Here is a 21,727-nt window from a genome sequence, read left to right as displayed (position 1 = left end):
AACTAAATATTAATAATGTAGAAATTATCGGCAGTATATCGGCGTGTTCGCGGAACTAATTAAATTTGAAAGGGATAATAGATTTTTCAAAGTAATATAGTACAACTATTCAACTATAGCTATTAGTATACTTTGAGGTACATGCAGGACTATAGGTAGTAATACTATAGTTAAGTTAACACAAAATTTAAATCAACAATCTTCAACTAAATACTGCATTGACAGTGGTACTGAGCAAAGATATGGCACAAAATCAAATACACACGGTAGTTTGGTAATCCACTAGGCAGAGTGGTTGGCTGTTTAGCTAACGGATCCGGGTTCAATTCTCGAGTGAAGCCTTCGGACACTCCCTCACAAAACCCTCCCAATGCGAGGTGACTCTGAAAAAGTAACTGACCCGCTAACCTGAATGAGTGCAGTTGGACCAAGACCGGGATGAGATCTTGTCCTCGCCTATTCTAACCACACTTTGGGTTGAATCACGGAGTGAATGTGATATTAATGCAAATCACACTGTGATTGTCTATATATATCGTGTAGATTATTCGAAATCAAGGGCAAAATAACACATATATTCATGTGTTCTCAACACTAAGCGACTTGTTTCCTGCGACCCACAAAGGGAGTGAATCATGGCTGCATTATCTTTGCGCGGTTTGGATGCATTTCACTCGGATTCTCAGCGTGACACGAATCGTCAATAGCAGATAATTGACGTTACAAGGCAAACGCTTAAATCGGAGAGATGGATCCACGAGTTACGGAAGGCTTCAAAGTGTTCCGCGCAAACGTCTATTATGATTCGGGAATCCTATTACTTGTAACTGATAGTGAGAGACGGAGCTGTTTTCATCTAGACCACTATATTCACTTTAGTTTGTAGCCAAGCCAAGTGTTCCTCGTTGGTCTTCTAAAGGCGAAAATAAAAATATCCTATGACTGAAAACATATTTAATTCTGCCTTTTTATGCCTTTTGGAATTGAACATTGCTCATTCCCAATTCTAAAAAACATTTCCACCCCGTTAGATATAATTCTCTTTGTCAGTATTAATTCCATACCTTTCAAACATATGCACTTGGTGACAAAGAGGAAGCCGAGTCAGTTACGCCTCAGTTGCTGACAACTTCCTCGAGATTAATATTCCACAAGAGATACATGTTCATATTTAATTGAAATAATTACCGAATATATAATCAGAACTTCTAATAATTACTACAGAATTACAAATTTCCAAAGGATAACTAACTTTTACAGCTAAAAATGCATTTTTTTTAATTATTATGGGAATACCCATTGAATTATTACAATATTTTTTAAATTTACAAATAAATAATTCTGGATACACTTCCAACATTTAGTATTACTACGAGACAATCATTTCCACCGATTAGTTATCAGCCAATTTCTGATGTATACAATACGTAGAGGTTTTCACAGTTCAGCAAAGAAAAGGCTAGGCATAAAAATGGATGTATTCTAATTCTAGGACATATGAAACCTATTGCTCGTAAGGGCTTGAAATATAGTCGATATATAAGATTAAGAAAATCGGAACTTGAAACGTCATATAAATAAATAGAAAAATATTTATTTCGATCTTAAAAACTCGAAGTCATTGAATGCTACTTTGAAAGAGAATAAACATTTTTATGACACAGTTTCGGAAAAACATATCAATGCTATAGGTTCGCTCGTTACCCTTTCCAATCTTCATACAAGAAGCATCATGCCTAGGGGTGAAAACTTGAATTTATAGTTCTGCAATCCCAATATTGGTTTACTGCACCCATCCCTCCGATGTCTCGTTAAGTATTCGTTATCGGTTTTATTATAACATAATTATGTATTACCGAGGACATAATTCAAATTGTCACAAAAGATGACCAGTCTTATTTCATAGCTCAAAGAAAAATCTGCTTTTTGGATACCGTAAATTGAAACATCAACATTGGGTAAACAATAGGGAACTTTAACTGTAAAATGGCTTTAGCTACAACAGGTTTAGTTCCATGTCTTATTTCACAACATATATAGTGTAAGAGAGGAATTAATTCTTTTAGGTTAAAGAAGCATACACTACAGTGGAAAAAAGGCATACCAGTTTGACAAAGTGAACGAAAAGAACGGGTGGTAGGCTGATTTATTTAAAATGAAAAGAGTGGAAAGGAGCTGGAACAATATTACCACCTCAATTGATCGACGAATATACGAGATAAGGAATTCGAGGGAGGAGATTGAAAACAGGAGATATCTTTGAGAGAAAAAGGATATTCCGGATTTGTTTCTTTTTTTTTTATAAATTGGAATCGATCGGTCCCCGCTCAACGGCTGGTTCCAACGACCCCCGCTATACCTCTTCTCCTTCGCGTGTCAGTAGGTCACTATTCAACTTTGAAATTTCTCTCGCCCCCCATGAGACACTGAGGAAACAAATCAACGGCGAGGCGATGCTTATTCCTACCACTAGAAAAGACAGCAATGAGATCATCTAGCAGTGAAAAAGGGGGCATATTTACCACGGACTTTCACTTTCTCAGCCTTTAGGAGAATTTACCATTGATACACACTGGCAATTTCCAGTGTTATTTTAGGGATGACTATCGCGGTTAATCCTAAAGTGTGTCTATAGGTGAGCATATCTTCATATTAAAGTCTCCCGCAGCCAGAAAGGCTGAGACGGCACCAAATACAGATGGTTTATAGCATGAAATAACGTATGATTTTTATGATGCATCTACTGCAACTTCTCTCTCGTTTCTTCCCGCAACTCATATTTCCCTTTTTGAAAAAAAATCACTCTTCCGCGCCACCATTGCCTATTGATCTTCAGTAAGCAACTACCACGTCGACCTAGGCACCCAGCTTTTGCTTCTTTCCCACTGGGGCCTGTAATAGCGCACACTTCACTCTATTTAACGCATTCAAAAAAGTTCTTTTACATATAAGCAAGAGTGGCCTTTTGGGATAAACCGAATATATCATTCGGTCAAAAACGAGGGCGTTCTCTTGATCTTTCTCACTGCTGTTTCCGTCACTGAAGCGTCAAGCACATAAAAATAGCATTTTTTCACGCTTAAGAGGCGAGAGGGCAAGTGGAGCAAGAGATAACAGTATCCAAGAAGCCTCGGCTGATTCCCGCCGTCACCTGATGCCGCCACTTGCGCGCACGTGTCTCGTGGAGAGAAAGACAAGGGCACGGAGGTGACCGGTCCGCTAATCGAGCAATCTCAAAGTGGGTGCTCGCCGCTTCGCTTTTGTTCCCGAAAGAAGATACCGGCCAAGCATCGTCCTCCAATCCCAGCCGTCCAACTTGAGCCCTACACGACGTCGAGATAAAAAAAAGGGACTGTTCACGGACGCTCACCTGCGTTCCTCTATAGCACACCCGCAAAAGAAAAAATAGCACACACTTTGAAATACAGTGGGTTTTATCCGAATCGAGTGATAAGATCGCCATCCATATAAATTAGGGTAAGCAGCTTAGCACGTAAAAATGCTAATTACAGCTTTGTAGCAGGATTTATAATGCTTTCACCGTAATTTTAAGAAATGTAGTGACAAGAGCAATAAAATATATGAAACCAATTAAACCACTACAAACCATATGAATCAATTCATCATTTCTAAAATATTAGCCCAAAGAGGCAATGCATCATGTTTTTGTTAAATACTAAGTATAGAGCGAAGTAAATCACAGAAATGTTACAAAAAACCTTTACTGTTTCGACCCAGAATTTCGGATTTTATATGGTCATTATAAAGGTAAATAACCTTGATCACGACTATATGGTAGTTGAAACCCTGGGTCGGAAGAATAAAGATTTTAGTGCAACATTACTAAGTGAGTTATTTCACACAACAGATATTTGGTTCCACCAAGTGAAAAAATAATTGAAGGGATAATGTCCAATGCTATCCTCCTTTTATATGGACATTTCTTTCCTTTTCCTCCCCCACCCGTAGGTAACCATATCTTGAATCGGCTCTCAGCGCCTCCCACTTTCTCATCGGAATACGGAAAAAAAATCTACGTCCATTCCTTCGCATTTGAGTGAGTGGAAAAGATTTTCCCCGAATATCTGTAAAATTACTGTCCGTGTAAATTCCAGAAAAAAATGAGAAATTTCCAAGGTAACCCACTCCCCGTGACACTGGGTAAAGGGTATAGTTTTTATCGACTACGGAGACCATCGGCTACGGTCTAGCCTTTCGAGCAACAAGTCTCCCTTCAAAAAGAAAATCCCCAATGCTCTTAATAAAAGACCGTAGAACCAATTGAGGAGCCACGTTTTCCAGAACTCAATTTAACTTTGAAGAGTTGTTTTTTTTTCGATTTTCTTGTCGAAAAAAGCAGGGATTTGTACTAGAATTTCATGCTTGATGAATATTTAAACCTAATGAAATGAAAGCCTAAGTAAAATTGAGTTCACAAGAAAACTCAAGCACTCACTGCTCAGAAACACATGAGGCCATGCTCCCTTATCGTGAAAGGAAAGTCAAAGCGTCCCTTCAGAATGCAGCCAAAATGGCAATTCTAGAAAAACAGTCCATAGTTTATGTCAACCCTTGAATGGCACAGACAAACTGAACAGTTATCACAGTCTATGCAGTTGCCTCAACTCATGCAACTTTTCCTCTGCCGACTTGAAGTGCACCACGCCCAGCGCCTCCGGTGATGAACGAGTATAACTACAGCTCATCATATCTATAGAATGTTATTTTGAGCTATATCAAGTCAAAACCTTTGAACTGTTCCAAGATATGGTTTTTTGCCGCAGCATAGTTATCCTCTTTAAATTTTGGGTAAATAAAGATGACCACTAATTTTTCAACAGCTGAAGGAGCATTGATGCATGAGGCTGCATAATTTTAAAGAGTGTGAACCCAAGTTTAGTGGTGTGAACCATCCAACTCAAGTATTTGCTAAAAATATTGAATTTTAGATTTTTTAACGAAATTCTGATAACTGCAGCTTGTTGTTGTACAATTTACCCGTTAAATCAAAGCATATTACAGATGGTATACGTTGCTTAGAGCGCTGGCAACCATCAATGCAAGAAAGGGAGAAGAGAAACTGGGGCGCATTGGGACACGGGGTACAGTGGGAGAATTGATTTATTTTAGCTATTTACTCGGAAAAAGAGAAAATGCATTTAAATTAAGGAAGACATAGAACGAGAAATAATTAAAAACAATATTAACACATAACCTTTTGTAGCTTCACATTGATGTGATAAAATAGGTTTTTTGCTTTAGTTTTCGTAACTTTCATGCTGTGAATAATTATAAAATTCTCTTAATTATAGCTAGCTTTATAAAGAAATGTATGGCAAATACAATATTCAGAGACTTTATATGAGACTTGGCTTCCGGGCGTTCCTCCGCGTTTAGATGTCCATAAGTGACGGCAGTTTCTCCAGCCATCGTGCTATCCAGCCATCCTCAGAAACTGTCGCCACTTATGGAGACCAGGTGCTTCGAAATTTAAATTTCCGTAACCTAAACGCGGTCAAATTTCATGTCATGCTTACTCTATAATTTTTTGGTTCCAAATTGATGCTTCAGGATTTGAAACAGTATATTTCAAGTAATGTAACAGGGTGAAAAGGTAAGGACAAATATACAGAATGACACCAGCAATGCACATGATAAAAGTAAAGCCGAAGTGAATAATTAGTAGGAACCCCGATCGAACGCATCCGAAAATGTATATAGATTGCTTGAATCCCACTACTGTTATGTATACGTGCTCTTGATAGAGAACAGTTCATTCTTGGCCAGAAAGGAGAATGAGGCAGTGAGGAGAGTCTAGTAAATATTAGTTGCAGTGAAATTTCTCCTTTCTACCGGCCTGTTCAGTTCAGAACATTCAGTGATTTGCGGGAAAGAAAGAACAGCAGGCCATTAAAGTCTGTTTTTAAAGAATTTTGAGGTAAGAATGACTTTTACGTAATATGTACAGGATTCAAATTATTTTTAATTTGAATTTTTGGGGTTCATAGCTTATAAAATATATGACCACCATGGAATACTGTGACTTACAGCGGTTAGTTACTGGTAATTAAATTACAACATAATATTCATTTTATTTGTTGATTTTCAGATAAATAATGGTAGGAGAAAGAAAAATGTAAACAGCAATTCAAATGACAGACGAGTTAGATATGAAGAGATCAGTTATAATGATTCTTAGAAAAATACCTGATTCTTCTTCTTTTTTTACGAATTCTTACGAATTCATTTATTATCATTTCAGATACATAACGTAACGTGTATAAAATGATATTTATTAAATTGATAAAATTACAAAAGAAATGTGGAACGAAAACTTCTGAGAGCCCCTTCAGACCCAATTATGAGTCACGCAGAGTTTTTACGGATGACGATGAAAAACTTCTATCAGACTATCGGAAGGAAAAATTGCACATGAGTTTGCTCAAAGAAATGGGAAGAAATACCCGCCATCTTGCGATCAGAAAAAAATCGCTGATGATGATTAGTTTGATGGTTTTATGTAGCGGAATCTTTCGGTCAGATTTCGGATTTCGATTTTCGATCTATCAGGCCTTTATGTGAAACACGTATTTTCCGGTTGAAATGTTTACAACATTGATGAAAGTGGTTTCACTGTGTCCCACTCTGCCCCAGAGTTGGGCAGAGTGGGACTCAGTGAAACGCTTTTCAACAAAGAAAAAGTTCAGTATTTCAGCTAGATATATGACGGTTGTTCTTTAATTCTTTTGAGAATATACGCTCCGAGAAATGTTACTATAAAGTTTTCCATTTACCAATACTTCTGTTAGAAATCAAACTTAATAACTAAAACTGTCCCACTGTGCCCCAGTCTCCCCTGCTACTTGTCGCGACAGTAGCGTCCACACATTTACCATGGAAAGCTGCTCTACAAAGCGGTAAAGTGAAAGACTGAAGTGAATTTTTGTGAAAACATTTTAGGGAATTTTTCACGCGTATTCAACCATCGAACGCTTCGAAGGAATCCAGGAGCCACTTTCCCGATTCCTGTCCCTGTTCCTCCTTCATCCGCCAATATTATTTTATATTCCCTCATTTCCACTCCACCCCGTCCACGCACCATTCAATGACGTTGCAGCCTCTTTGATATCACCACCAAAATCCCAAAGAATGCCCAACCCGATCACCGCTCCTCCTATTTCGACATCCACTCTCAGGGAAGACGGAAGCACATCTCTCGAGGAACAAATCGCATCCCTAACCTTTATCGACCTTTCCCTTTCATTCTCTCCGGGCCAAACTTTCCCGACATCCCCTTCCTCCCGTTTCCTGCATTTCCATCTCTCTATATCCCCTCTCGTCCCTTCTCTTTACCATCCCAAACACATGACCGCACCCCAAAAACACTCATTCCCATTTTCACCTCCCTTTCCACCTGCCATTCCAAGCTCTGCTATCTGCTATGGGTTTTTTTCTCTTATTTCTTAAGGTTTTCTGTAGCGTTATATAGTTTAATCTAATTATCAAATTTCCCATGCTGAAGTTTTTTTTTCGTTTCCCAGCTTTGGAATAAATTGAGCGCATATGATCATCATCAACTAGGTATATGTTTTAAAATAACGGGCACTTGAATTATATGTTCGCATTAAATAAATTGTACAATAATCTCCGATTTGTATTTAGACCGGCTTTTTATCGGCGCATCACGAAAGAAAATCATGATTTAAAACAATATTTATTTCCATGATGGCAGTGATAAAGTATTACCTCTGATAGGAATTTAAAAAAGACTGAAATAATTTCGAGAGATATGGATATCACTATCTGGAAATCAATTGGGAGGGCTAGATAAAATATAGTGAAAGTGGCAGACCAGCGAAATAAAAAAATAAAAAGCAGCATATTTATTAGCTTTAGATTAAGAAGGAATGACTAAACTGTAAAATAATTAAAAATCGTCAAGGACACGACAGGAGTATTGCTCTAGATCCATTGAATAAAAATAATAGACCCTAAATTGTCGGGGTAAATTAATTTAAAAAATGTAATAGCATAGAGTAAGTATTACTGTATGGTAATAGTTTCTGTAAGTGAAAGTAATGCCACCTCACATGCAGACGCATGACCGTTATTATCGAAGCAGCTTTAAACTATTCTTTCATATGCCATAAAAAATGCAAACTTAGGCGGTTCAAATACAACAGTCGGGTAAGAATTGGGCAATAGAACGGCATGGGCGGGCAAGGATTTATGTGAAAGGGAAACAGAGAGGGAGGGCGGAAACGCCAATAAAAACATTTCCGCATCGATGTAACAAGGATTTCTACAAAATCCGTGGCTGGCGCTTACGAGGCAATTTCGGGAGAGTGGGCCATAAATAATATTTTATTACATCGCATGGAATTTGTCCCGAGGTCAACCACTGCACTACACGCATATGGAATGAATCTTTGAATTATTGCCATAAAGAGAGGGATATTTCCTTATTTCATTATTTTCATTTCATCTATCTATCTTCCGGAAAATAGGCACACACCAAAGAGAAAATTTGATATCAGTAAAATCCCACATCGTTTCAGTGATCTATATGAAGATGGTTTGTTTACGTATTTTTCATAGATGTAGGTTTAGTTGGTTTTAAAGAAAAGAAGCCATTCAGCTAGAAGTAATTTATCTTCAGGCCCCTGGAAGGCTCCGGTGCACACAAGCGATAAAAATTGTAAAAATAATTAGCTGAAAATTGAGATTTATTTAATGAGCAATAACGGAATTCACCATAGCTACAGTCAAAATAATGCTTTCTACTGTAATTGCTTCGTTAATCCACCATGTTTCTTGCAAATATTACGTTTGAAATGAGATAGCAAAATATTGGGATGTACTTTCAAGCCAGACTAGTGAACGCAAAAAAAAACTTTGATTGATGCGAATGCAAAGAACCTATTTTCCAAATAGGAAAGTATTACTGCTGTTCATTTACCTCCGATTCAAATACAAAGGGGCAAAAATATGATATAAATGGGACGGCAATGTCAGTAGAGGTAGAAAAAGAGTCAAACTGCTTTCAAAACCCTCCTTTTATTCTCATTGACGGAGGATTCCCCTTCCTTGATAGCAGGAAAAAGAAAATTATTTGCTAAATAAAATATTGCTATTTTTTTTAGTCCTATAAATCTCCTCTACTAAACCTTAGATGCACTACCATGCGTCAGTGGATAAAAAAAGGGTTCATCTCCCCAACACTCCCTCTGGAATGCGATTAAATGTTCTTATGCTATGAATCACCCACTTAACCTCCACCGCATTCTCTCACCATTCAGATCTAGACTTCCCAAACATTCCCACCATACTCAAGCCTTACTGACTACTGTATGCGAATAACGAGAATATATATTTATTTTTTAGACCATAATGTAGAATTCGGTTGTTAAAAAATACAAATGTAAAATACAAAGTTATATAATACATTTTCTCTATAAATCAATTTCGTAAAAATACGCCAGGGACAAGAACAAATTACGTAAACTATCAAGACTTACGGCGTTCAATTTACGCCCCAAGCCCAACGCCCATGTAATCACAGCCTGGCCTCATCCCTTGCCAAAACTCTTTAATGAGTTTTACTTAACATTCGGTCCAAACACACTTTCTCTCTTCTAACTTACCAGAAATCAAATATTTTGCGTAGACGTTCATGAAAATTAGCGTGAAGCAGCAACAATACATCTTGTACCAAAAACTTGCGACAAGCAATGCTTTTAGCGTCTGCAACACAAACAATACATAATTTTTCCGCCGCAGCGGAGATACAAAAATGCTCAATATCGAACCCATGTCACGTCTCCTGTTTACTGGACGCCTTGGTTCGAGATAGCATATCCCTCTTCCAGTCTTTTTTTAATATTCTGTTTTCAAGAACTTGGAAGGAAGACGTCGAAAAAATATGTGGAACGGGTAAAGAAGGATGCCAAAGAGAAGAAATACGCAGGCGTGAAAAGATTAGCTGATAGGGTAAGTGAGTGGAGAGCTGCGTCAAACCAATCCTAGGATTGTTGACCAGCGATGATGACTAAAAAATAAGAAAGATTTTAACTGCTGTTGAAGCAAAAACAAGATAATAAAGCCGGGAAAAATGAAATACTGAATATTAGCAACAAAGAGTTAGAATGTGCGTAATATAGTGACCTACTGTGATCACGCGTTGACACGCGTGCTCATTATGGCCTGGATCCTAAATGCCTCTCAGGGTTTTTACTGCGAATGGCTCCAAACTCACTGGTAGGGTTTTCACTTCTGTGGAGTACTTGGCTTCGGTTTGGGCGAGGGGCACAGCGAAGAGGAAGTGAAGTTGGTCCATGGGTCGAGGGGACGAGTTCGTGGGCGGAGGAGAAAGTCTCAGTAAGGAAAGGCGGGAGAGTTTCTAAGCGCTAGAGGGTCCCTCGGAATAGTTGACGCAAATTTATGTGCATGAAGGAACTTGCGGCGCAATCCGCTACCTGCGGTCTCTGTGGCACTGTGCAGGGGATAGGAGGACTGAAGAATGCAGAGGCAAAGAGAGAGAAAGGGGAGGAGAATGCAGGAGAGAGTGAAAGTTTGCCAGCCTCGGTAGCGGAAGGGTAAAGTCAACGCCCACCGAACCGAAAGTCGCGGGTTCGAGTACCACCTAGATCGGTTACTCCTATCCAGGGCGTAGGTATTGGCTTCGTAAATTGGCTATTTAGAGTTCCCCGATGTAAAAGCTTTTAATGAGCAGTTTTCAGGTGGTGAAGATAAATAAAAGTCATGAATAGGAGGAGAAAATAATGCACGCTTCAGCGTGGAAAGGCCATGAGACACGGTATCACAATTCACCGGCTGTCAACCAACGACAAAATTTATTTTACGGGAAATCAATCAAGAATAACAACCTTTGGGGAAAGGTACTCAGGCGGGACTCCAACCTACGATCTTCGGTTTGGCCGGGCAAAGACTTAACCACCACCAAGGCCGGCAACACGGCGAGATCCCAGCGTTTTACCGATATTGTTTTCCATAGTGAGGAGGACTATAGCCTAGGATACAGGCAAGTCTATGAAACAGGAGGTCCATGGGCAAAAATGGGAACAGTTCCTTTGTTATTGTAATGGGCTAAGATGCTAGAAGGAAAGATTGAACAACTTTTCCGTTTTTTAAACATGGCGAATAAAGGACTGAGTATGGCGACAAGTATTGATTAAATGCTAAAAATGAGCTAAGTCATTGAAGTTTTGAATCTTTTTCCATTTAAGAGGAAAGACACTTAGGGCGTTACCACCGGTTACTACGGAAGTGTCACAGGAACTATGCCACGAGTCTTTTTAGAGAATTTGGTAGTGCAATGAGGTTTGCCCGTTTACTTAAATACTCAAACTTTCACAACAACACAGGAAAAATTAGGTTTTAAGACGACTCCATACTCTTTATAATACGTTGTGGTACTTGGTATTAATGCAGAAAATATATCGCTCCACGTTGCTAAATAAGTCCGGCTGTATTGGTTATTTTTCGAGTTTAAAAAGTGAGCGTGAGAACAAATTATTAAATATATACACTTTTTAAGTACTTAAACGTATGAAAGTACAGAATCAAATATTTATTCAAGGCATGTGAAAATCGATATTAAAAATTATTGTAAGAGAGCCCTAGATCAGGGAGCTTAATTCCCATCAACAGTATTCTGTCCATGAAAAGCAAATTTTTTACTATAAGCAAAGAACGCAGCATCTAAATATTTCTCCCTAATAATAAGGGAGCCTAATAATTCGCGGTAAACCGCAGGAGAGATAAATATATCATTTATCTAAGAAACCCATGATTTACCGGATTACTTTTGCGGTTTTGAAGGGGATGTTTACGGTGTAGAAGGGGTAGAAGAAGATCTTCCTCTGCTTACTTCTAACAAAGGGTCCCGCAGTTCCACCACATGAGGCTTGAAATCTGGATTTGCAGCAAGAGCGAGACTGCGGCTTGGAGGGATTCAGGCGAACAAGTGTGATGATAGGTGGCAGGGAAGAGGAAGGGGCAATAATTAGGGATGGGGTGGGGAACACTCGATCCACTGGGGAGGAAGGAGAAAGGGAAGCAGTTCGAAGAGGGAGAGTTCCGACGGTGAAGTTGTTCGGGGGAGAGACACACGTGGAAACCAAATGACTACTAGGAAAGGGGCTGAGGTGGCAGGTTTATAGGTAAAAGAGCATAACGCCCAGGGAGATAACAGAGCATCATAACGGTTATTACCATTACTGAGGGCCGGAGGGATTCGGGAATAGCTAACAGAGCTCGGTCCACAGGAGAGCAGCATTGCTTCCGAGGCTTACTTACTTCTCTTGGCTGCAACTTGCTAACGGAGACAAATTAGAAGGACAAAAGGAAGCAGGGACTAATGATACCAGTGAGCATATGGAACTTTGAAAGCGCGGAAATTTCTATATTTCACAACGCGGTTCCCTGATACCCATTCCCATTCTAAATGATTAAAAAAGGAGCGTAAACATCTAGGTGTATGATGATGTGTGACATTTTTCATTAAAGAAGAAAAGTAAAGAGAATATATCAACCGCTGCTATTCTATGCATGAAAAAACAGATTTTTTAAGTCATTGATTAGAAACAGAATCTACATATTTATCCCCGAAATGGCACCATATCATTTGGTCATTTAAGAGTAGAAGAATGGCATATTAACGAGAGAGTATAAGCTTAGCATCTAAAATAAACATGGTTAAAATGCAAAAGATTATTTAGTAATTTAGCTTAACCGATGAATTAATTAAAAAGAAATTACTCACCTCGCAATTGCTGTGGCTGATGTTACTCAAATTCAACCTGTACACACGATCCCTGAAAAGAAAAGGAAGGAGGTTATTTATTTCACCATGAAGGATACGAAAAAAAACCTAAGCACATATTTTTATACACTATCAAAAAAGGTCACAGATTTCAATGTTTTTATTACATATAAGAACAATATGCCGTAATAACGGTATTACTTAAAGTTAACGCCAAAAATTTCCGATACATAAAAAAAAGGTTCTCCAACTATATCACATGCATCAAAATAATTAGTATCATTTTCATATGGCTTAGGAAAACGCCTATGAATTAAGGGAACTGTTCAAGAAAGAGTGAAATCACTAAAATAAACATTTCTAGTGGTATAACCTTCGATAATTACCTTAAATTACAGTAACGTCACAAAGTAAAATTCGCATTTCCTATGCAATAATGATTTAATTTAAAATGAAAATTTTGCTGCTTTGAAGCATGTTCACTCCATTAAATTATCAAACTGGAACATAAAAGAATGCTATGCAAGATCGGCGCGGTGGTCAGAATCAAAATGGGATGAAATCCTTCGTCGAAGGCCGAATTCGTTCTGCTGCCCGGGAGAGATCCTCAGAGACCCCCAAATTATGAAGGTGATGAGTATAATTACTAGAAAAAAGAGTGAATATAAATGGAGCAGATACCTTCCCTCACGATTATGAGGTTATTTGGAGCAACAAAGAGAGGAATTGGCTCCCGCAGGCACTGTATGCTAACAGTCGGAGGTTCCGGCGTGAGCCAAGAGAAAAGGGGGAATCATATGGAAGGAAATAGATAGTAAAAGGAGACTCGGAAAGAGCTGCGGGGTCATTAAACATTATGGCTTCAATAAGAAAGAAGAAAGGCAAAAGTCTAGGTCTGAAGCTGAACTGGTTTCCTGGAAAGGAGTAGGAGAGGATACATGCAACAGAGGATGAAAATGGGGCGAAGAAAGGAATATACAGTGCAGGTGCGTGAAGAAACAATTCTAGAGAGACACTGTGAAATTTTGCGAGTGGAACTCCTTGACCCAGGTGATATGTCGTTCCTCAAGAGAGGAAGAAGAAACGGCACGAAGATTCCTCTCACCACATGGCAACGACATTAAATGGAGACCATGGGGAAAGATGGGCAACTCCCTCCACACTCCATTGTCGATTCTCGAAGTTGATGCTGTTTTTTTCGTCTATCAAGACGCCGAAGTTATGCATAACCATCGTGTGGCAGGAGAGGGGATGAAAGAATGTACTCAACGCAACTATGACTGGGCGGCAACAGTACCATGGTTGTTTCCGTAGCACTGGAGGATAATTATCTAGGGGCCAGACGGAATAAAAGGTATTGGTGAAAAAGACTGATTGCTTTAAAACACTGCGGGAATAGAAAAAATCTTCAAGATGCGAAGACGCATCGAAAATACCAAAAGAATATTGAAAACCGATGGGACGACGACATGGAAGACAAAGAGATACCCTCCCATTCAATTAAGTGGGTAAAAGGAGATAGCCTTGACAAGTATGTCCGTTGGCATGCTGAAATTTGACGACTGCTATTATTCTATTCCTTGGTAGAACGCCCTTAATTTTCTTCATGCCGTTTAGACGATAAATTTTTCTCACTTTTGATTCATACTTTTTATGCGGCACGATTGAAGCAAATTTTTTATCGCTTCCTTTCTACGGTGCTATACACTGTAACTATAAAACGCTAATGGCATATAAACTTTTAACGCCCCTAAAACTCCGCAGTTTGTTCACCAAAATCGTTCCAGCATTATTCCTTGGCATCATCAAACACGCAAATAAAGTAAGTTTTTATTAATTTAGCATTAAAAGACTATCTGGAAAGATTACTAATCGGAGAATGCAAAAACCTAAGTGTTCATGAAACCTTGTGAATATCATAACCTCAGGCATAAAACTACATAACTGATGCCACATTTTATTGAGACTTCCGCATCACAGGAGGGTATTTACTAGGTGATTAAAAAACCTTATTAATTTATAAAAAGGACAACGAACATTAAGAACCAAAAAAATTTAATTTTACATACTAGCAATCTACTACTTTAACCCAGAAAACAAATTCATGCATAGACTAGATATAAAATTTTAATTAATAACATTACCAAAATTATGTCAGTATTGTTAGATTTTTAGACGCTTTTGGACCTCATCAATATTATTCAATTGATGGACCAAATTATCAATGCAATCAAATGTATTCAGATAGAAAGGAATTATAATTTTTTTCTTAGATTTTTCACACAAATTTAAATTCGGTAAACGTCCGTCATTGATTTTTCCCATTAGGTTGGTATTTAATCACAACTACAGATTTATGACCTTGAAACTACAGAATCTATTCAACAAATATTTATTTTATACTGCCGCTGCTCCTTACAGAGTAGGGTGGTGCGAAAAAACTCAAGTTCCAAATTTCGTGTCGTAATAGTGCGGAAAAGTTGCGATACGTAGGTACAAGAAAACAAAAAAAGAATTACTAAAATCGGACGTCATCTTCCGATCCCGCAAAGCACCTGAAAAAATGACAAAAATGAAAAAAATTGTTTTTTTTTTTTCGTTGTAAAAATAAATATATTAAATTAATACCTTATAACTCTGTAGCAAAAAATGATTACAAATATCATAGGTTATTATTTATATACGCATATTTATGGCTTTTAGCTGTTATTACCGATCACACAAGATCATTAAAAATGTATAAATTTTGCAATTTCGCCTATTTTTCAGTTTTGTAATAATTACTTGAGGATAATTTTTGAGAAGTTTTAATTAGCTCTTTAGATCAAAAATGACAATAAAACTGACCACTAAAATTGAAAGGCAAAATTGCACTTTAAAAAGGCAGCATGTTAACCCTATTGATACCGAAAGTGAAGATGTTGAGGTTTTAAATGACGCAACGCAAAGTTCAACAATCAAGGAGAAATTTGTTGACTAGGAAGATTACATGCCTATTACATCCAAAAAAATATAAATCACCATGGCAAATGGGGGTAAAATTCCAAAGTACAGCTTTTCATTGTGATCAATACGGGGTGTCTCACCGTACAGCTGCTGCTATAGCATCAAGTGTACTTGTAGACATTGGTGTTATAACTGAAGAATATACTTCATTGTTAGAATAGTCTTCATTGAAGAATAAGTTCATTGACTGATGTAGAATTAAAAGGGAAAAGAAAAATATTATAAGCGATTTGCAGCAAATCCATCTTGATTTAGGAGAGCTACACGGTTATACTTTGACGGAAGGGTAGACAATACCATAGTAATAGAAATGATTGAATCGAAGGAGTACTGTCGGACAGTTATAGCGGAACACCATTCTCTAATAAAAGAACCGGCTTTTGTGTATTTGAGTTATGTTTCTCCAATCTCGGGGTCTGCTAAAGATATAGTGGTCTCCATACTATCTTATCTCTCTGATCAAGGAGTATCATTAGAGTTCTTAGAGTTAGTTTGCTGTGATGGCACGAACATCAACATTAGATGGAAAGGTTGCACTATTAGAAAGCTCGTAAAACACCAATGACACCCGCTGCAGTGGGCAGTTGGGTTACTTCATTTCATTGAATTACTTTTGTCATATTCTTCAGTATTTAGATGGTGAAACAAGTGACCGAAAATCATTTAGTGGGCTAATTGGACTAATATGAATGTTATGGAAAGCTTCCAAACTGCATTTCCAAACAATTGAATGTGAAATTCTACAAGTTGATAGATAAATTTTGAGCAAGGACCAAAGATACCTTATTGACATTAGTCAAGCAATCACAAGTGGCGACTTTCCAAATGACTTAGCAAACCGGGAGACTGGACCATTTTCACATGCTAGATGGCTCGTGTGAACAGAGCAAAGGAAACCTCTCGATACATACCTGGATATTAAAAGAAAGTAGTTTTCCCTATTATTGAACGGAACTCTAACTTTGTTCACGAAGAGAATGTATTGATGGCGATGGTTTTTGATTACAGAAGGCACATTAGAGAGCCAGGGCTAAAAAGAGTATTTAAAGCCAGACAGACTTAACCGAAAAGCAAACCTATCGTAAACTTCATTACTCCTACCATGAACTTCGAAATAACTGACCATATAGAATTGATTGACTGGAATGTAGTCAAACTATCTACTCCACCTCTTCTTATGAGAATAATTACTAATGAAGAAATAGCTTCCTTCATTGAATCTGGCGATAAACAAGATTGGGATATTATAACTTCCTACATCACACGCAAGCAATGGAGCCATGTGTGAAATTGGTAACGGAGGCATCCCTTAAGCTTTGTAGCTATCGATCCAGAGATGGATTTATTAGGGCTAATTCAAATCAAGGTCCATTATGCCAGACCTTACCACTAAATCGCAGTACATAGTAGTTTTCAAAAGTTAAAATTTAAAAGAAGGACAAAAAATTTAAATATTGTAGAAGCAGTAACCCTCATTGGTTGGATGGATGGAGGGTGTGGGTAGAACTCAAAGTGCAGCCACCTCTCCGCGGTGAGTTCTGGGTTGTTTAAATATTATTAAATCATATATAAACAAAGGAAGAGCTGCATAATCAAACATGTATTTTAGACTAAAATATTACCTTAAGTTATTATGACAAAACTCTGAAAAACCGGCTAAATTGCAAAATTTATACATTTTTAATGATCTTATGCGATCGGTAATAACAGTTAAAAGCCATAAATATGTATATATAAATAATACCCTATGCTATTTGTAATCATTTTTTGCTACAGTGGTAAAAGTTATTAATTTAATTTAATTTTTTACAACGAAAAAAAAACAATTTTTTTCATTTTCGTCGTTTTTTCAGGTGCTTTGCGGGATCGGAAGATGACGTCCGATTTTAATAATTATTTTTTTGTTTTTCTTGTACTACCGTATCGCAACTTTTCCGCACTATTACGAAACGAAATTTGGAACTTGAGTTTTTTCGCACCACCCTATTACAGAGTTAAGCACTCATCAGTAAAAATTTATGCTTTCCGTTTTCAGTTTTCACAGCGAAGAAAAGAAAATTGAAAACATTGAAAATATTGAAAAATCAGCTTTGAAAGGATAACTGGGGCTGTTAAATTTGAAAAAATGGAAGTTGAAAAATGCCTTTTGTAAAAATATACTAACTTTTAGCAGAAGGGACTCGGCTCACCAATTACTTGGGTCAGCCTTTTATATTTGAACTTGATGTGCAAAGGAGAGTCTGACGGAGCTATCTCCGAAAAATTTGAATGCAGAAAGTAAAAATGATAGTATGAGACTCTGCTGAACATAAGCTTCATTCCAGTAACTTTGGAATACGTAATTTTTTCCCGGAAGAATTTAATAGATTCACATCTCGTTTGCGATTAATATAGTTTTGATACGAAGAATAATATCAGGGGCGAAAATAAACAGAATAAAATATTTGTAAGCACTGAATTTCTCATCCTATTTTTGCCAAATTCCGACAATCCTTCACTGGCCCTTACTGCTCCGGGATATCATTCAGTTGAATTAATTAAATTTTCACCAAATCCAAACAACTAAAAGGAACATCATAATATTTCGAAATTGCTGGAAATATGGTACACCATAACGCTGGTGACTAGAATCGGACAATGGCTTCATCGCTTTTGATGGGTCATTTTCCATCATTATCCTTGATTTTGAGGTTACAACGTCGCAGGAATTACATCATCAGCCCCTGCCATCTATTTACTACCTATCTGCAGCATCCTTAACGACTTCCACCGAAAGTGTTCCATCCCATGTCAACTCCTCGGCACTTTAAGAGAGGAAGAAAAGTTTTAATGGTGGAGGAAGAAAATGCCCTTCCCTTTTCTTTCCCCCACCATCCACCTCCGATCATGAACCAACCCCTACGTATCTCTCAACCTCTAAAAGAACCGTTTTTACTTCTGTTGGGAACAACCTATACAACAGAATACGACAAACCACACTACCTACTGGCCTTGTAATCGAGAAGCGTTACACCAAACCCCTGAAACTCTCCTCCAACCATCCCCTCGTTCCCCGGAGACGTTTCCGAAGGGCCAGTATAAACTGCCAGCAATTTCCTTTTTCCTTCATAGCACGACTCCCGAAACTCTAATTTTTTTCACCCTCCTCTTCCTTCCTTCTTCAACAACCGACAGCAACGCCACCTTCACCCTCGTACGAACATTTCCCCATCCATCCAGCAGCTACCAATTGCTTCCTTCACCTCCACCCTTGGCTCTTCCTTCCTCCAGAGCCATTCCAGCATTATCGCACCTGCCGCCTCCTCCACACTTGCTCGCCGAATGTTCCTCCCCTCAACTACACAGTAAAAAGTTAATCGCCCTGCAGATTATGCCTCCGTGTCGTTCACCTTGATTGCTCTCGACGCAACTTCGCCTCTGATTCCGAAGATTTATACGATCCGAGAGCAGGCCAATCGTTTATTCGCTTTAACAACTTCCACAACACTTAATGCCCGTCCGAAACATTCATGAAGAGAAACCATTCTTGAATTTTTTATGAATCACAGAAGGTTTGATACTTGAGGCTCTTTTTTCTTAATTTAGCTGGAGGTTTCTGTCAGAGAAGTTTTTTTTTGGAATAATAAAAGGCGGAGGGAAAAACTGTGAATAAGATTATGAATTCCTTGGATTTTTCCAGGGAATGAAAATATAACATTCTACAATAGAAGAGATATATCAAGTTGGTCACGTGATAGAATAGTTAACGTAGACGGAGGGCTAATTTTAATTGAACAGCCCTGGTAAATAAGGCATCTAATTTTTGTAAAATGCTAACAAGCATTGCTCGTTAGTGTGTTAACACTGAGCATCAGGGGTTCAAAATACGCGTGGCAAGGAGAGCCTAAAGAATACAAAGAACAAGTAAAGGGCAAACAGCAATGAGGGAGGTACTTGAAATAGAAATTATTTTTATTAAAATGCATGAGAACAGAAAAATAGAAGTGAAGGGAGAAGAAAGGGTAAATCGATGGGACAAACGGCAATAAGAGCTTGCACCCAATTAAAATCTACTATCAGAAAAAAATCATTATTTTTCTTCAAGGATTACAATTATTTTAGGTGATCCCACCTCAGCTATACGCATGAGATCGTGGCCAGAAATTAACCCGATACGAACCAATTTTGCTCCCAAGCAACATAAAAAATGTATAAATTATCTGGCCTATTTAGTAAATACATAAAATACGCATTATTTTATAGCGTAAATTGTAATGACGAAATATTTATCGGCCGCGATAATGCTTATTGAGAGAAAAATTTTCAAGTATTAAAATGAAAAATCTTGAAATTTGATATCTTCCAGAAGTAAACTTTGGGTGGAAAGGATTAAAGCGAAACACTGAAAATAAGAGAACAATTGCGATAGTACAGTGAGCAGTTTGGAAAAATAATTCCAATCCATGGGAAAAAATAACTAAGGTAAAAAACGAAATTGCTTGTAACAAGGCCCTGAAATTCCATCCGGAAAGGTTTGTTTTCGCTTCGCTGAAAAAGAAAGTGACTAACCGCAATGAAAGGGATATGTGGAACGATGTCATTAGCACAACGGAAACTCGCCCTCTCACTTTGCTCAAAGAGCCAAAATTCCTTTGCTCTGTTGTTTTCGAAAGGAAAGGGGAAAGATTAAAGGGCAATCTTCATTTATTTATTTGAAATAAAAAAAAAGAAACGCAAGCTCCTGGCATCGGGGTCGACTTCAAAGGCAAGGTCGGCCCGCGACTTGCGAATGTGCTTATGCGAGAGAGTGATTCGTGTGCGTTCCTCTCCGTGAAATTCGCTCGTGTGCCTTTGGATGGTGCAGTGCATTCCGACGCCGGCTTAAAAGTGGGATTATCCTTAGGTCACGTTAAAAGGCGGACGCTAAAAATGGTGCAATTATGCTGTTTTAGTCTTTGAGCGTTCTCCACGTCCCGCAACAAGTGCACCAAACCTCTCTTCCTTCTTCTCTTATCCTACATCCGAGTACCGACGCTCTATTTATTTACTTATTTTCATTGCCCTGAAAACAGCCAATTTAAATCATTTTACATAGGAGTAAATAACATGAAACAACGACTATCACACACAACTAATCCCAAGCAATTAGTACCAGAAAATAAAGCGTGAAAGATCACATAGGGCGAGTAAAGACGTGATTAGAAAGCGACACCTAAGGCATTAAAAATAACATTTAATGGAGATGAGAACAGCTCACTTTCAATGTAATCAACGCATTCAATCATTTATTGCATTGTAATTTAAAGGATTAGCATGCAGCATTCCTCCATTTGTTCTTTTCCCTAACTTTTTCCTGTATTCTTGCAATATATATATATATATCCCTTATTTTCTTTAATTAAAAGCAAAATAGCGTCATTAGTGCCTTTGACGTGCACCCATCTACTTCAAACATCTATCATAAATTTTAAATATAAGATACCTTTTCCTGGAAGTACACCATCAAAGATTGAAATTTTTGGGAGAAGGGTTCCATCACAAGAACAACTTCAGGTAGTCGCTGGGAATGGGGCTGGATATATCGCCCGTAGGAGATGCTAAGGACGAGAGATGCGATCGAGGGATGGCAGATACAAGGGGACAAGGGAAGCATAGGCATGAATATGCAATCAGTACAGTGGCAGGAGGGGCGGCACTTTCAGAGGACATCAGGAGGGATATGGCCACCACACTGACCACCAGGTGGCCGATTTGACGGAAGGGAGATTCTCCCGAACGCCTTTCTGTGCTGGACCGAAGGGAGGAGACGGCATTAGCAACCTTTTGTGAATGAATCCACAAGATTAACTTCCGAGGATTACCTTAACGACATAGGCCATTAAGACTCGGGCCGAATGACCTCTACCTTCCATTATAATGCTGCTTGCGCGTCACCAGCTCAAAAACCAGTAGATTGTG

At 38.2% G+C, this 21,727-nt stretch overlaps 1 protein-coding gene across 1 annotated transcript in view; it reads right to left on the bottom strand.

The window, feature by feature from the left end:
* LOC124154631 (semaphorin-2A-like) overlaps positions 1–21,727 on the bottom strand; it is a 689,552-nt gene that overhangs the window by 153,304 nt on the left and 514,521 nt on the right. Inside the window, exon 3 of the mRNA XM_046528475.1 lies at positions 12,785–12,836. Coding sequence (XP_046384431.1) covers positions 12,785–12,836 — 52 coding nt within the window. The remainder of the gene's footprint in view (positions 1–12,784; positions 12,837–21,727) is intronic.

Source organism: Ischnura elegans, chromosome 2, assembly GCF_921293095.1.
Source record: "Ischnura elegans chromosome 2, ioIscEleg1.1, whole genome shotgun sequence".
NCBI classification, from domain to species: domain Eukaryota; kingdom Metazoa; phylum Arthropoda; class Insecta; order Odonata; family Coenagrionidae; genus Ischnura; species Ischnura elegans.
This window is presented reverse-complemented; position numbering and strand designations above follow the sequence as displayed.